The 18,543-nt window shown below is 38.3% G+C and overlaps 1 protein-coding gene across 1 annotated transcript; it reads right to left on the minus strand.

Annotated features, from left to right (window-relative positions):
- Window positions 1-271: 271 nt before the first annotated feature.
- On the minus strand, window positions 272-15,582 carry LOC124279549 (aminoacyl tRNA synthase complex-interacting multifunctional protein 2-like). The gene is given in 5 exon segments (XM_046715378.1): window positions 272-1,803; window positions 2,213-2,285; window positions 2,288-2,440; window positions 3,501-3,665; window positions 14,792-15,582. Coding segments are annotated over 5 exon segments (1,506 nt in total). The 5' UTR covers window positions 15,509-15,582; the 3' UTR covers window positions 272-1,405.
- Window positions 15,583-18,543: the final 2,961 nt, after the last annotated feature.

Consider the following 18,543-nt stretch of genomic DNA (forward strand, 5'->3'; position numbering starts at 1 on the left):
AACAGGTGTGAGTTATAAGTGAGAACGTTTAGTTTCACCCCGCTTTTAGCAACATTCCAGCCAAACCCTGGAGACACCAGAAATGGGCTTCACACATCACACATTGTACCCATGCGGGGAATCAAACCCGGGTCTCCCACGTGATGTTCAGATGCTTTATCCACTCTGCTACCCCCCGCTCCTGCTCACACAGTAACTATGGTGAAACATCATCAGTCCAGATCATACACAACTGTTACCATACAGTTTACAAATGATGAAAACTAGTAAATTGTTTCAATGGTTTATTGCACTATTTACAATAGTCTATGGAAGTTAATGTGAGGGCCGCCAAGTTTTCCTGAATTTGTCTTTATCTTGTATCAGATATTCTTTTCACGGTTTTGTCCAAAAGTCTAGTCTTACATGAACCAGATAAAATCAGTTCTGTCTAAAACATTTCCCTATTACTGAGAGCACCATTCATATTGTTACTGGATCAGCTGTAGATGCAAGTTTTGCTCAACGAAATGGAGAACGGGAAAATAGATCTCTCCAAATAAGGTTCATTTAAATGGTATCTGGGCAACGCTAGAGAAACAGACTTGTTAGTAGGGAGAAAATAAGTTGAAAATAGGAGTCTATGTAAATGTACCATATTCCAGGGTTCTAAGTTCATGAATGTGATTGGTTTGTGTCTTCAGGTAACCATGGATACAACAAACACTAAAGTCAAAAGGTAGAACAACAGTTCACATCAAGAGTGAGTGAGTTTGTTTTTATGCTGCCTTTAGCAATATTTCAGCAATAGCACTGCGGGGGACACCCAAATGGGCTTCACACATTGTACCCATGTGGGGAATAGAACCTGTGTCTTTGGCGTGACTAGCGAACACTTTAAACACTAGGCTAACCCACCGCCCTTCACATCAAGATGATCTTTTGTGACTGCTATGAAAAAGTCATTTAAGAAACTAATGCATGTTATTGAGTGCTCCTTCTTAAATCTTTAATGATAATCTGTGTCATACACATGGAAGAGAATACTTTAGCTGACAACTCATCCAAATATTTTCTTCTTTTTTGGGCAACACCAACTTTTTCAAGCTAAATAATGTTTTGAAGAAATATCTTTCGTTAAAAATTTCAAAACTTCAATGTATGTCATTCTTTATATATACAGCATAATAAATATCTAACATAATATTTTTTTCTTAGCATAAACGTCTTTCAGTAGGTCATACAATAATTCTGACTTAAATAAAATTAAAAATTTCGCAGACATGAATTCAAGTAAAGTTATTGCCATTGTTTTTGGGAGTAAAAGATTTATGATGAATAAATTAGTAGCAACACACACCACAGAAGACAGAAGGAGCAGCTGAGCAAATCTTGTATCACAGAACCAGATTTTATTCAAACATGTTCAGCCAAGAGCACTTAGAGCCTGTTTAAACACGGAAGCATCATTACAAGCCTTCACCCATTTCTTCACATTGTTTGGCACATCAGCAGTCTGTCCTGATTGGTTGAGGGCAGACCACATGACAATATCGGCCAATGACAGCGAAGAACCTACTAGCCAATCATTCCTTCCTAATCTTGAGTTGAGAGCTCGGACTACTGCTGCCTTTTCCTTGTTGTTGCCATTGGAAACCTGTAAGTCAGCCATGTCCAGCCATTCATCGCTCTGTGTTGCCATGACGATGTCTGCACTGTCGTATGCAGGGTTGAGAATGCGTTCAATGTAGCGAGCAATGTTGGCCTCCCCGAAAATTGGACTTTGTTTGGCAGTGTTAATCATCAGAATTGGACCATTTTTCACTGAAAATAATGTTATAACAAAACTTATATACTGAATCAAACATATATATTCTGGGGCTTCAATATTTGCTGATCACAAAGTTTAGTCGTGAGTGATCTAATGTGGAAACGTCAATGCATAATATACTTCTTGTATCATAATAAACATCTAACATAAATCCCTTCTGTGAGTTATGTTAAGCAGCATTTCAGGTACACACGTCTTTGTATAATGTTAGAGGAAAATGTTAATGCAGACATTCACAACCCAGGTGAAGCATAAGAACTTGAATATAGCTCATGGATGAATTGTTCATGTGAAGATGGAACCTGCAAATCCTGGTGCATCTAAGGTACTCCTCAAAATTGCCTATGACACCTTTAAGCATTGGGTCTTCAAAACGACAAAACACAACTAAATAAGTCTCACCTTGTTTCCAAATGAGAGTTAGACAGACTTGGGCCTCCCTCCTGGGCACAGACCCTCCATTCTTGAAGATGTCCCGAAGGTTGTCAGGTACATCAGCGTGGCAGAGGAGTGGACGAAGGTGGAGGCCAGGACCTTGTATGTCTCAGCTAGTCGCTGGTACAGAACCAGCAGTGAGAGGGGAGGACGGCTGGGGTCAGCCTGGATCACTATGTCGTGGAACACGCCAGGCTGAAAACATAAACATTATCATTTTGTAGAGAATATGATACACAAATGTAAACCAATATATATACAAATGTAAACAAATACATATACACCCTGATCCTAAATGATCCAGATCCATAAACAGTAAGAAGTGAATGTAGATGAAGGGGAGATAATTTTACTCAACTTCAAGTTATCTCCCCTTAGACTGTGCATTGCTGGAATGGATGCACATGCAACGGTTCAGTAGTGGTCCTTTGTCATGTTTTAGCTGCAATTACCTGTGCCTGACATTACCTTTATGGGACATCATAGGAGATTATCTAAATAGGATATTAATTAGGTTGGACATTACCTGTATGGGACAATACCTGAATGAGACATTACTAGTATGGGACATGATAGAAGATTACCTGTATGAGATATTAATTATGATGGGACATTACCTGTATGGGACAATACCTGAATGAAACATTACCTGTATAGGACATCATAGGAGAGTACCTGAATGAGACATTACCAGTATGGGACATGATAGAAGATTACCTGTATGGGATATTAATTAGGTTGGACATTACCTGTATGAGATATTAATTATGATGGACATTACCTGTATGAGATATTAATTATGATGGACATTACCTGTATGGGATATTAATTAGGTTGGACATTACCTGTATGGGACAATACCTGAATGAAACATTACCTGTATGGGACATCATAGGAGAGTACCTGAATGAGACATTACTAGTATGGGACATGATAGAAGATTACCTGTATGAGATATTAATTATGATGGACATTACCTGTATGGGATAATAATTAGGTTGGACATTACCTGTATGGGACATCATAGGAGAGTACCTGAATGAGACATTACTAGTATGGGACATGATAGAGGTTGGACAATACCTGAATGAAACATTACCTGTATGGAGCATGATACGAGATTATCGATGTAAGATATTACCGTTATGGGACATGACAGGAGATTACCGATGTAAGATATTACCGTTATGGGACATGATACGTAAGATATTACCGTTATGGGACATGATAGGAGATTACCGATGTAAGATATTACCTTTATGGGGCTGTCTGCAGCCACCATGCCTGCTGCTTGTCCTCCCAGGGAGAAAGGGACTCCATACTTCTGGGAGAGTTTCTGTACCGACTGCTGCAGCTCCACCAAACGCTGGAGGACATCTTCTTGTCGTTGTTCCAAGGCACTCACAGGGTCAGAAGATGTCTGCAACACCAACACACCGCCCATTAAACATATGTCTACAACATACTGATAAAAAGGTAAAAATATAATAATTCAAGAGCGAGTGTGTTAGGTTGGGTTTAATACATATTTCAATGCCATGTCCATATTTGCCTGGCATGTCAGCTTAATGTGGGAGGAAACACTGAAAGAATGCTGGTCTCGGACGTTTTCCATTTTTGGTGACAAGCACATATGGAGCTGACGAATTTAGAAACATAATCTGGATGAACTGGGATTTACACTCACGATCATAGGTGCCCCCAGGGGATCAACAGAGCGAATTGATCATCCATACCCCCAATATTCAAAGAGAGATCAAGTCCTACAGTTTGGTGCCCATGAACAATCTACTCCAAGAAGCTATATTGAATGACAATTTCAGGGTATATCTCTGCCTATGTTATTTACTGTTACATAAATAGGAATTATGTCGTGCCTGAGAATATTTCACATGACGACATGGATGCGTGTGTATGTGTATGTGCAGCTGCTTGTACTAGCCCAGACTGAAGCTGGTTTTATAGTGCTAGCCCACTGAGATACCATGCCGCAGTGAAGCAACCACTACACCACGGAGGCGGTCACCTTTCACTATCATAAATATCACATATTAGGAACGCAAACATATATCATACATTCATTTGTTGAATATAAGACATATTTCTTTCCTATAGAAATATTTACGCTACAGCATCAAAAAAGGATAATAATCTCTTCATTACTTAATAATAAGAAACAGTGGATACTTAAGAACTTCACTTACTGCCAGGTGACCTTATTTGCATATTTATCTGAAAATGATACTGAGTTTATCTGACTGGTTAATAGTTTATAACACTTGCCAGGAGTTCATTCAAGAACGCTTCATGGTGGCACTTAGTCGCATCCTTTCAAAAAATCGATGCAAAAATTACCACTAACACACAGCATTTCGACCCATAGGTGTTTTTCATAACAAAGACGCTCACATAAACACCTGAACATGAATAATCTTTTACATAAATATTTGTTGTACTTCTTCACTTGCCATTGTTGATACAAGGAGTAGTGTGCAACATTACAAAGTATGGAAATGTATATAAAAAGATGCAACTAAGAGTTTAAGTTTGGAAAATAACTTATCTTGCAGTGGGAAGTTAAGGAGGCCAACTCGCCGATTTATGAGTTTGCATATCAGAACACCAAATTTTATTCGAAATATGACAGATTTTCTGTTTTTATGGGTGAAACATTTTTTACCAACATTAAGAGGACAATTTCTTTTAAACAGTATAAGACTTTCAAGCTGACAAGTCACTGCTTTCTACTAATTCCAGGCTCAAGGCAGTGAAACAGCAAGCACCATTCTTAAATGATTTGTATTGATACAGCCAGGGGTCGAACCACCCACGTTCCTCTCTCCAGACACTCTATCCACTAGGCCACAACTGCAGTCCATATCAGCTTAAATGTCACATTTACCAGAAGGGCACCAATAGGACTATCACTCCTGCGGTATGTAGCTGTTTAGCCTACTGCAGTCAGACACCAGGATTGCGTTTCCTCCATGTGTGAATGCTGCATATTATGGTCAAACAGAGACCTCTGACATTCCCAGCCCCACTGAAAGTGTTAGCACCATGTCCAACATGGTGAAGGCGAATTTGAGATCCAGAACTGCAACAGCATCACAATGCACTGCATCCGGTCACTGGCTATCAGGCATCAAGTGCACTGTATCGCCTTCCATCTGCACACCGTGTGCAGCCCAAGCAACCAGCACCAAGGTGCAGTAGAGTCTTCCTACTGCCAATAGACGTAACAGGTTTTGTAAGTACTCTGTGATGGTGAGCTATATGGGTGAAATGCTGAAGTGGTTCATTTGTGAATGAACTGCCTTAATTATTCTATCCAAGGTACTTACATGTCAATCCTTGGTGCCTCAAGTTAACTCAATTCTCAAATGATAAGAGTGTCATCTACAACATAATTAATATGCCGGAGTGGTCCATTTGTGAATGAACTGCTTTAATTCTTCTATCCCAGGTACTTATATGTCAATCCTTGGTGCCCCAAGTTAACTCAATTCTCAAATGTTATTTGTCCAGACACTCGGACAACAGACTACCCATCTGGACTAGCACAGCTAGATACCCTCACATGACCTAACCTGTAAATTCAAAGCATCATCACCTACACCTCTGTTCCTGTTTGTTAACTTATCCCACTGTATCATGCTGTACAGCATATCGCCATTTTTATTATTTTATTATTGAGGTTCTTGAGAGGCATATAGAAGTTGGTATTCAAGTACCAACAGGTGAATGACGAATGGGCAAGGAATAGCCCAGGAACGTTGTGTACACAATAAAGAAGAAGTTGACATCCATAATAGTTTGTCAGGGCTCCAGATAAGGGCCGTATCTGCGTATGTACGGATATAAAATAAGCACGATACGGTAGGAAATAATTTAGAAAACGTAGCAGATACACACCACAGCAATGGTGTACGGTCTTAGAATCATTTACAGACGTATTTATCTGAAAAAGTATTGTTTCATTGTTTATTGACCTGTTTGCACAAGACTAGCAATGTTGTTGTGCATATATGAAACAAAACACAAGATTACTGATACCCCATTAAATTCCATTCAGTACTCTAAATGTACTTTTATTGTTTTCCAGTACTCCTATATTGAAAAAATAAGGAGTACATGCTCCTGATCATGAAAAATTATCTGGAGCCCTGGTTTGTCTTATATTATTTTAGTATTATAGGATATTTATATAGAGCACATATCCATGCAATAAGCACATGCTCAAGGCACTGCCACACAACAATACACGACAGGGACATGCATTGGACAGAGAATGGCCTTTGGTAAGCAAATGGGGACAAAGTCATGATATTGTTCAATATCTAAATATCTAAATGTTACTTTTGTAAGTTTTCAGGAATTGGAAATGTTTTTATTCCACTTTAAAATTTTGATTAATATTTGCCACAGATGAAGGGCTGAATATCTGGAACTGTGCCGGTCTAGATAAATCCCTGCATACAGGTGTGATGTACCATGGCTGTATAGTCACAACCTGGTTCTAAAGGTCAGCAAGAGTGAGGCTTTGTAAGCCACTGTAATGGTGTCACCTCTTGTAGCTGCAACCTGGTGGACAATCTGTCACTCACAGGAGGATGTTGTCAGTGACTGCAGGTGTCACTAACAGACATGACAGCTCCATCAACGATCGTATCTATCTCAATCCCACGGAACTGATACTGTACACTCTGAAATTCATGCTAGTCTGCATGCCAGCAACTGCTAAATGTTGCTAAGGTCAAGTTGAAATTCAAAGATGGCAATCCTCATAGATTGGTTGCATTTAAGTGGAAGAATTCTGAACTAAGTCTCAAAGCTTTAATATAACTACAAACTGGCACTAACTATAGTCCGTTTGGCTCAACAAACTATCATTAAAATATATGACACAGTTCACTATCATTAAAATATTGTTAGTTCACTATTTGGAGGAGTGCAGGGCAAGGGACAGCCAGGTGTTAGAGAAGCACTTGCACAAGTGCCGAGAAAGTTATTGATTCATTAACCTGTGCTGTGCCGTCTCCATCCTTTCTCGCACACCTGGCTGTCCCTTTCTCTGCACTCCTCCCTCGTAACAAATAGTGAACTGTGTCAATATTTTCATGATAGTTAGTTAAACAACTTTTTTATTTTTAGGACATTAATTCTGCAAAAACCTCACAGAGTAGGCCTGACGTTTTCATTATGATCAGTGTTTCATTGAGTATTTTATGGTTATTAGTTTTCGAGTTAGATTGCAATTCATCGGTCCGCTTTTGAGCCAAACGGACTATAAACTGAAAGAAAATGTACCAGTAACAATGTTCAAGCAGGGCTAACAACTTAAGTAAGTTGTGAAAAATACACAGAATTGGAGAGAAAAAATAATCAATTTTTCTTTCAGTGAATAAGTGAGGGAGTAACTTAGGCTTAACACTACACTATCTTAGTTTCATCACACCATGTTCGCTTAATGTAGGAGGATTCACCACAGAATGATGCAAATCCAAGAAGCTTGTTACTTCAGTCAAAACCACGAGTGCTGGCAAGGTGCAGATAAACCTAAAGCAATACTCGGGATGAATATGGAATTCAAACCCATGATAATGGGTTTATTTTCCATCCAGACATGCAACTTCATATGCAAACATGATCCCTGACTGTGATTCCCAAGTCAAATCAATCCTCTGTATTTTCAACGACAACACTGCCAACATGGTCAAGTATATTCAAGGGTGTTTGCAACTGTTGTATCCTTGATTAGCTTGTCTTCTTAAAAATAAAAAACACAAATTCATGGACTTCATATTTCATTTCGTGTAAGCAAAAATTGATGTTATGTAATTTATATACTAAGCATGTTTACATACTTGAAATCTACTTTGGACAGAGAAATTAAAAAAAACAAAAGTGTATTTTCTAAGTCATAGTAAGAGTTCTCAGTTAATCATGTTAATATTATGTCCCTTCAGAGCAAAGGACTCTAAGGCCTGTTGACATTGCTTACTGGACTTGCACAAGGTTTTATACAGAAACGAATTTAAGTTTGAATGATTATTTACAGATAATATAAGCTTTGTAAAACACACATCTCCTTAGCCTTTTTGACCTGCAAAAGCTTCACAACAAAAGACTGCCATCCTTAGATTTTTGACTTACCAGGACTTGCATAAAAGAGAATAACTTTTATCCATGAGCTGATCATTCAGTAAGAGCCTTGGTGCAAGGCTAGTGGCCGGCCTGTGCAGTCAAGCATTCATCAAGTGACCACTACCCCAAGCGGCCAAACCAGTTGCTGGTGACAGGATACAATGTATCACCCTATCAGGCTGTGTCTTGTAAGGAAACTGATATTCTCAAAACACAAACAAGTGACTGCGACCTCCTTATGGGGTCTGCTGTAAGTCCACAGTAGCCTATGCAGTCCGCAGCTGGTCAGGTAACTGGGCTGATTTTGAGCCATCATACCGAAGTAGTCGACTGCTCATAACATCGACCACTAAACCTTTCAGCCCAGACTTGATCACTTCTAGAATGCCATGAGATAACTGGATTTTTCCCAAGTGTGTCGAAAAAACCCAAAAAACCAAACCAAATATCAGTTAGTTTTGCAAGAACACCTTCAGAAAAAATAGGTTGATAAGATCAGGATATTGAACCTCCAAACAGTGCCAAAGACAAGAAAATGGTAACTGTTACTTATCAGTTAGTTTCATAAAAACACCGTCCAGAACCAATAGTTTGATCACATCTGATGCATAAACCACCGAACAGTGCAAAGCCAAGGTTACTGAAATAAATTATCTTATTTAACAAAAAAACAGAACCCACAGACATCTGATCCATAAACCAAGACAATCCAAAGCCAAGGTAACTGAAATACATTATCAGTTAGTTTAACAAAACCCTATACAGAACCCATAGTTTGACAACATCTGATTCATAACCCTCCAAACAGTGCCAAGTCAAAGACAAGAGAATGGTAACATGTACCAACCTTAGATTATGGCGCCAGACTACAGAGCAGACATGACACAGTTCTGGTCCAGAGCTAACCTAGAAATGGCATCCAGCTTACAACAGAGTGTATCAATCTCCTACATCTTTTGTGGGGGTGGGGATGGGAAAGGCTGTAAGAGGATCCACAACTGTTGTTGGTTTCCATTTCTAGGGTTACAACACTCACAAGAACTAGCACCTCCAGAGGTCACTGAGGTCGCACTTTTCCACTCAGGAATCTCCACATACATTCTGACACATATCCTGCTAAGTCATTATGTAGTTGCAATTTCCTGAAGGTAATGGCTTTTCTGTCTTTGAGGGGAACGTAAAGCCTGGTACATGCTTCATTATCTGAATGATACTTATTACGTGGGCAAGTATTTCAGTCTGCACTTGTCAGGGAACATGAAATCCCCATTACAACCCTGATATGTCCACTTCCCTCACGACTCTACCACAGATGGCAAGCAAGCCTAGACAGATACTACCCTCAAAGAATTCATCACTATGCTTACTTGGACTCACAATGAGGCAAAAACAGTCTCTTATTTGCTGTTTAGGTTTTTTTGCTTTTACAAAAACTTCTCAGGAAATTGACATGAATGGTAAAAAGAAAAGAGGAAAGAAAAAGCTGTGTTAATATCGCAAAGAAATTGTTATGTAACACAAATGATATTCTGAACTTCTCATAAGGTCATAAACCTACTGAAGATCAATGTAAATTCCACAGCACCAAAATCTGATGTCAAATCTAAAGGTGATAGGTAACTTGTTAAAATGAGTTTATATAATTAACCTATTAAAGATTCCACATTCAATTTCCTTGGTTCGAGACTATAATTAGGCCAGGGTGGTCTTATTTCTTGTTTTGCAGACTTTTGTCCTCAGAAAACCTAAAGACTGGAGGGGAAAAACATAAAAAAACAAATCACCAGTCAAAGTAATATTCTTTCTAAATACTAAAAGTATTTTAATTTTGGCAATTTATGAAGTGTATATGGGGCACAAAGAAAATCTAAAAAATATTTTCATTTTTGGTCAATAAAAACATTAAATATTTTATTTTTTGAGAGGGGGGGGGAAAAGAAAGAGAAATTAATTCTTATTCTTGAAAAAATATGACCGGCTGCTCCGTACAGCAAGAAATAATATTGGTCTGGCCTTAGGAAAAGTGGTCCTATTTCCCAGTTTAACTCCCCAGTACAGCCTTACTGTACCACCCTTAACATGCGAGTTTGGTTTTACGCCCCTTTTTGCAATATTGCAGCAATATGACGGCGGGGGACCCTCAACAAAGGGACTGGTTGACATCAGGAGCATCAGTTTACACAACTGGATTATGATGGCATGCATCAACCAAGTCAGCAACCAACAGGTCTCCTTAGTGTGTAAGCGAACGTTTCTTAAACAGGCCTACCAAAGAAAACGTTCCCACTGTGCAGAAAAACGCAGAAAAGCCCACATTAATTGTGGAAATAGCAACATAAACATAATACCTCGCTACTGAAACAGTAAAAACGGCAACGAAAGACTATGAAACTGCAAAATTTTCATGTCAGCGAACTTTGACCTCTACTGCGCATGTGCATTACGATCCGTGCTTCTTTCCAATTTCCGAGGAACCGTGAATCGCCTCACGTGGAAAAAGTATTAAATATGTTGAAATAATTGTTGTCAATCATTTCATACAAATGGAAAGTAAATTAAACAAGTGTGCACACAAGTATCAAGATGATATGTGCCAAATAACACAACAGAACTACTTAAAAAGGGAATGTAACTTTTGTCCAAGCTTGAAAATGTCAACATGCGGTCGAGACTTCCTCTTCCATGTACGCATGCGCAAAATCGAAGTTGCAGGCTCTTTGCTTTTATATTCAGTTTGAGCGATTTAAAGTTGCCGTTTTTACTATTTCAGTAGCGAGGTATTATGTTTATGTTGCTATTTCCACCATTAATGTGGGCTTTTCTGGGTTTTTCTGCACAGTGGCAAAGTCTTCTTTGGTAGGCCAGTTAAACATGCAAGAGCAATACTGCAGCTATTCACTGATTTCACTAGTCACCTCCTACATCTTGCCACTTATGATATTTGGTGGTTTGTTTATTGTTTTAATGCACACTCAGCAGTATTCCAGCTATATGGCTGCAGTCTTAATAATTGAGTCTGGACCAGACAATCCAGTGATCAACAGCATGAGCATCTATCTAGTTAGGATAAGATGACAGTGTCAACCAAGTCAGTGAGCTTGATCCCCATCCTGTTAGTCACCTCTTATGACAAGCATGGATTGCTGAAGACCAATTCAAACCAGACCTTCATGTGTGTTCAACGTGCAGAATCTTGATCAATGATTCTATCTTACCTGGTTCAGAATGTTCAAAACATCGTGAGGAAAGAAAATGCAATTCTCTACATATACAGCATGTACTATGCTTATTGAAACATAAGCCAGATAAAGAATGTCAGCATATGTTGCCATAACATACCTGCTCATGTCATGTTTTAAAAACCCATCGGGTCACAGATCCCTTTACTGATACAGCCATAAATGCAGTTGGACCAGTGCAATATGATCAGACAATGACAACACAAACTGACTCATATCGGAATACGTAAAAGTTTGAGTCATGAGAACAAAGGAGTACATTCTCTACTATTACACCTTACATAACATTCCCCACATAACACCACCCCCTACTTATTTCAGGTTTACAAGATTACAAATTTTCAGCTTTTTGGATATAGTACAGTATAAGAAATAATTTAAGATACAGGTTACAGATAACTGTTTTCCAAGGGATTTAGGAGAAATGAAATGACATTAAAATAAAATGAATAAGGAATTAACGTTACTAAGATATCCCTAAATTGTGGTACAGATATGTGTAAATACAAGATAGCCATAAAAGTCATAATCTTTCAATGGCAGGACACAAGATAATTGTGGGTATCTTATATTAAATATCACTTTGGGCATTACTAGATTTCCTTCCATATTCAATACTTTTTCAACTCATGTAATGTGGTGTCTGAATTTCACCAGTGATATCAGTAAAGAGATGACCCAAACTGGAAAGATGACAATGAATATTTACCTTACATGCTGTTTCATTATATATTTTCTGGCATATTTGTACACACACATGAAACATAATTGCAATGGTCATATATTCCACATAAATTACACAAATACACTGCTCATCTGGTGCTGACCGTAGTTCACTGGGGCACCATTTCAAAATAAATGTGCTTGTTTCTATCCAAATGATATAACCTCCAGAAACTAACCCTTGTCTAGCCTTCAGTGACTCTATGAAACTATTGAACTTGGGCAGCCAACAATGTGTGAATGGATGGAACCTATACAACTGCAGGGGTGGAAATAACTTTAAAATTGCTAGTGTACTCCGGTACAGTGGCACATGTAAAATCACTTGCCCTGAAAATGTTTCCACTATACCGGCTGTTTTCTTTGTTGATTTTTAAATAAACAACATAATTAATATTGGAAAGTCAACTGGACACCAGTACAGTGTGATATACAAATTTGCTTGACCGACAGAAAAAAGCACTGGACTCGGACGTTGGGCAATGGGTTATTTCCACCCCTGTGACCATAATTCACTGGGGCACCATTTCAAAATAAATGTGCTTGTTTCTATCCAACTGATATAATTCCAGAAACTAACCCTTGTCTAGCCTTCAGTGACTCTATGAAACTATTGAACTTGGGCAGCCAACAATGTGTGATTGGATGGAACCTATACAACTGGTAGATATGATTCCTACATCAAGGACCAGAGGGATGATGGCCCTGTAGATTAGCAGGTGCCAACTGATTGAACATGTTCCAGGATGCCCTGGCCTGCTGGTGCCTATTAATGGAGCTGTCAGTATCTCTCCTCACTGACCACATTCTTTCACTTCCATGTTAACAAGTGCTGATCACTATTCCAGCAGCATGCAAGAGGGGATCTCTCAAATCAGGTTGTATGCCATTAATGTCTCAGTTTGGGAATCAGATAGTTCAGATTGACACAAACATGTGCTTTGACTTGGATATATGCCACTCAAAGAAGTTAAGGAACTGTTGGCAGTTCCTAGACTATTTTCAAACAACTCATCATTGACACAAAAGATTATTATTGGTAAGACTGGGATTTAAACCCACAAACCACAGATCCTCCAAGAGATACAATCATGAAAGTATGCTCAATACACCTTAGCATGTGTTCCACTGGGCCACAATGGTGTTGAACATTCCAAACGACATGGAAAACACACTCTCAGAAGAGCAAACAGTTTTTGGTTCCAAATAGTAGCTAGCTTGCAAAAAGTAGCACTTTCAGAAAAGTATTAGTAACACAATGTATCTTCAACAGTAATATCATGCCTATAAGCTTATATAAGGGTGTATCTGTACACACTGTAGTAGTACGTTAATTGATCAATTAGCAGCTGTAATGAACATGTTCCGGCAATATTAACATTATTTCAACATGAGATGCTCTCTTTTTGTACTTTCAGTGATATGATCATACTGTCGTAATTTCTGCGTAAAACAGAAACAAACAAGAAACCAATCGTAGGGTTGGCACCAGTAGTGAAGCACCTCTGTTGCATGTCAAGTACCATACGATAACAGATATCTTTCATACCTAATGAGATATCAGAATATCACACCCTGTTTATATGAATGTACTACAAAAGTGTGAAAAAATGCTTTATGCAAATGAATCTCCTAAACTTAAGAAGCATTTCCACGCAAACTATAAATCTAGCTGTCACTTTCAACTTTTGCCAGAGTGAAGATATTTCTACACACTGATTAGATGTACACTTTTCTTTAAATGATGAAATGTATTAAAAATGAAAATAATTTTTTAAAACCCAATTAAACATATATATATATCAAACTTGGAAATATTTATCAACAGTGTCTCCTTAATGTCAAACCAATGCCAAATGACATGCTACACTTGCTCAAAGACCATGTACAGTCATGCATGGTGAGTAATACCTAGCGAGATACAACATGCCTTCAACATTTGTCATTACTTGAAAATGCCAACACGCTACACTCATTCACTGATAAACACAACCCTCACACTCAAAAATACATAAAGCCTACATTAATGTTAATACACGGAACACTAATGATTTAAATTTGTGATAGAAATCTACCATCAACTTAAATAGCAGCAACTGAAACAGAAACGTTTCCATGGCAACAAACATGGTACCGGCTGAGACATAATCATACAAAACACAAGTAAACTTCAAACATCCAGCAAGGGTCAAGGAGAGCGAGATGTGGGAAAAGACAACCGTCAGCAGCTAAAAGGGATGCAAGGGAACAGTTCCTTCCTATTTCCTTGCACACCCTACAACTGCTGTCAATGACATTATCCCGCCATTGAAATCAGCAACCAGGCCACATTAACCTGCTTATAATTTTTTCCCCAAAACATGGAAATGAAAGAACCATCTCTAATGCATCTACCACTCCGACTAAAGCTCTCTAACTATATCTCACACAAGCCAACCTTATCATTAGGCTCGTCAAACAAAGAATATTCTTCCAGATGTTTATCTGACGTCAGTTTGGGTATCAGATAGTTGTCCGCATATTTGATAACTGAAGCCGATTTCCTTCGACATTTGTCAATACCTCCAACCTGAACCCCAACATCACACATCTGTCGGCCAGGGTCACTGATTCGAGAGGACTTATCATAATGTTTTCCGTTTCTTGTCCGATCAAAATTTTTCCTGGCAATCAGTAAATCCTTCTCAATATTGAACCTGTTATCCCTTGTGCACAAATGAACAGCAGTCAGACGGATTTCTTCTTCATCTGGACCACATTTTCCTTGAAACTGTCTCCGGTCTGGTCGTAATTCCTTGTAATCCATTTTGACCTCCCAGCTTTTTCTTATATCCTCTGGATGCACACAATTCACATAGTCATGTCCCTTTAAAAAGTGGGTCCTATCTATCCTGAATCCATCAAAGTTCTCCTTCTTTTTCTCGATCCGTGCATATTCCGGTGTACTGTTCTCGACATTGGCAATAGCGTTATTTTCGGCTGGGGGAGAGGTATCAGTCACGACATTATTAGGAGCAGTCCGAATCTTGTATTTCTCTAAATCCTCTTTAGGAAACGTGTAGAGAACTTTGGAATCATCGTCCGTGCGACCAGCTCGACAGTTGTTGACGATGTCTCTCACTTCCTGGACACACCTTGACACGATATTACCCATGACAAGGGCAAACAAGCAATAAATACACCTTGGACAATATCAGACAGTCTTTCCCTATCATACCTACACAACAGCAGCAGAGCTTCTGAATCACACTCGCCTCTGCCTTGCAATGCATGCTCATATTTCCCCTCCCCTCTATAACGCTGCTGGGCAGAAATAGCACCAACCATACAATTCCTAACAATTCCCAAACAAATAACATCAAACCTAAATCATTCTTTCCATTACGTTATCTCAAAGCTTTGACACAAGTTTCACGTCTGCTACCAATGTCCTAAAGTGTTGGTGTTATAGAGAGCATTTTGTGTACACCTTCAAGGTTGACTTGTAAGAGCAGGATGAAGATGGCATACAGATGGGAGGCACCTCTAGGACTCCATCCAGATGCTCGGCTCTTTTAAACAGCTATCAAATACATGCATATGTACATGCAGGACATGAAAAAATAATCAGCGAGCCTGAGAAAGGCGCCAAGACAGAGCGAGTTGTTTACCCGACTCATCTGATGGAATCTTGATACTTTTCTTTTCCTTCTAAACGGGATACTCATAAAACGTGGGCATTAATAGCCACAAAGTTTTGATATTACCCCTCTGATATTCGGGAGTCATGTTCCGTGGGAAAGGAAATCCAATCATTGTTGATATAGGATATCTTCATTTCAGGCATTGCCTTGTGAAAAAGACTCTTTTACGATTCTTCCTATCTGTTTCAGTTAAAGATTCTTTTATAACTGTTTAGTCATGGACTTTAGTCATCCCCTCAGTGGTGTGAGTGAGTGATTCTTGTTTAACCCTTATGCCCATTCTTGGAAAAACCTCATTTGACAAAATATCCTTATCTTCTATGGTTCTTTTCAATTACTGTAGTTTGTCATGAATTAATTTATGTATAAACAGAAATCTTAGCTAATAGTTGGAGCTGAATATAAAAATTGTACTTGTTACTGGAAATGTTCAAGTGACGCAGGTCCTAGACAATTACCACCATTAGTGAGTGAGTGAGTGAGTATGGTTTTAAGACACTTTTAGCAATACTACAGTAATATCATGGCGGGGAACACCAGAAATGGGCTTCACACATTGTACACATGATATATTTAATGATAATACCTTCTAGTGGTGTGACGATTCATCGATACGTATCGATCCATGGGCCGCCGATACTGTGAATCGATACAAAGTTTTACATTGTCGTATATCCCGATACGATACTTCAAATGGGCAATGATACATCGATGTTTTACTTTGAATATTGCCGAATCGCGATATCTGGCAAAAAAGACTTACTTTTGTTTGATGATTAAAATATATGCATACTTATTTTCCCTTCATAAGTTTCTCGGAAATTCTTGCGTCAGGAACTGTGTCAAACATAGTGCTCGCATTTATTAACATTCACAAAGTGCGTGTATAAACTTAATTCTCTCATTTCCGAATGAACATTGAAAAACGCCGCCGGAATTTGACGAAATATTTTAAAATGGTTTTGTTTGGTTTAAGTGGACTAAAACACCATACATGATAGTATTTGTACATCACTGCCTTTCTACATATGATGTTTATTGTGGAACAAGAGCATTATTCCAGCTATATGACGACCTGTAAATAATTAAGTATGGGCCTCATAATCCAGTGATTGATATCATGAGCATAGCCCTATGGTGGCATCAACCACCCAATTCCATCAAGTCCCCCTTCTGACATTAGCATGAATTGGTGGAGACCAATTCACGGATCAGTCACCTTTGAAATAAGAACATACCTCCTCCTTTGGCTGAATGCTTATCAACAAGCACCTCTCCATAAGAATGTATCATGAAATGACAAAATGTATATTAGTAGTGACAGCTAGTTGTACCTTATCTATTCATATCTAGCCTTGCTGAAAGGCTGCATTGATGTATAGTTAGTTTTTACTAAGAACGTTTTTTTCAGTAAAATATGTTCATTTCAGAGACTAGTTGTTAGTCTAATGTATAGTCTATACATAGCAATTCTATTCATACGACCGACACATGCACTTCAGTGTTTCATAGAGACAACATGTTCGTATGATTTACATTATCTAGCAATTAGGATTTAAGCTAGTAATCATTTCCTTAGTGACTTGAGTGAGTCTAATTCATATCCAGAATGTTCCTTTTCGATTTCAGTTAGTTTCCATTACAGTTATTTATTGGGCATGTCACTTCCTCTTCAGAACACATGTCTTCCACAGTGACTTATACAGGAAATTGGAAATACCCAGGCTAAAAATAACTTTAAAATGAGTACTTACAGTATTGTAATAGGATATGACTGGCAAATTTCATTCATGACCGGTAAAATTTTAGGTCACCAGACACAGTGTCCGTTAAATAATTAAATCAGCGGAAACACTGTGATTACAGAATCATTGACCTTCAATTTCAATCTTAGATAATCATATGTGAGAAAAGCTCCTACTGTAGAAATATGTGCAACAAAAACAACTTCCGCATATCAATACACTCTGAATAATACCATTATTACCATAACTTAATGTTTACATTTCCTTGAGCTTTTAAAAAACTGCCTACTTGCTGCCTGAGTATTTTGAGAGCCAGTTATTGTATCCAAAATTAAATTCAGGTAGCCAAACTATACATAACATGCTGTAGCTCAATAACTGCTACTTTAAGCCACTCATGGAGTGAGAAATATGTCGTCCAAACAATTTCCAATTCAGTTGAATCCAGTTTTCTTTCCATACTCAGAGCTACAGATAACTTTTTGGGTCATTGAGTTATGTACTCACTTGTGTTCATCTCAAATGGGTATCCTAATTTTCCTTTGAGTAACAAAATAAATTGTACTCACCTCACTCAAACTCAATTGGGTATCTTGCCATTTTCCATTATTTTTGAAAATTTAATAAAGTTTAAATGTTAGTGTTTGTTATCTGTATTTCATCTGTAATATGAGAAACGATAAGAAAGACTGCAAGTTGCCAAGTTCATGTCCTGAAACAGATCCTCTCAATATACCTCAGTTATTTTATCTGTCCACCTC

Source organism: Haliotis rubra, unplaced genomic scaffold, assembly GCF_003918875.1.
Source record: "Haliotis rubra isolate DU_JTF1 unplaced genomic scaffold, ASM391887v1 Scf252, whole genome shotgun sequence".
In the NCBI taxonomy this organism is placed as follows: Eukaryota; Metazoa; Mollusca; class Gastropoda; order Lepetellida; family Haliotidae; genus Haliotis; species Haliotis rubra.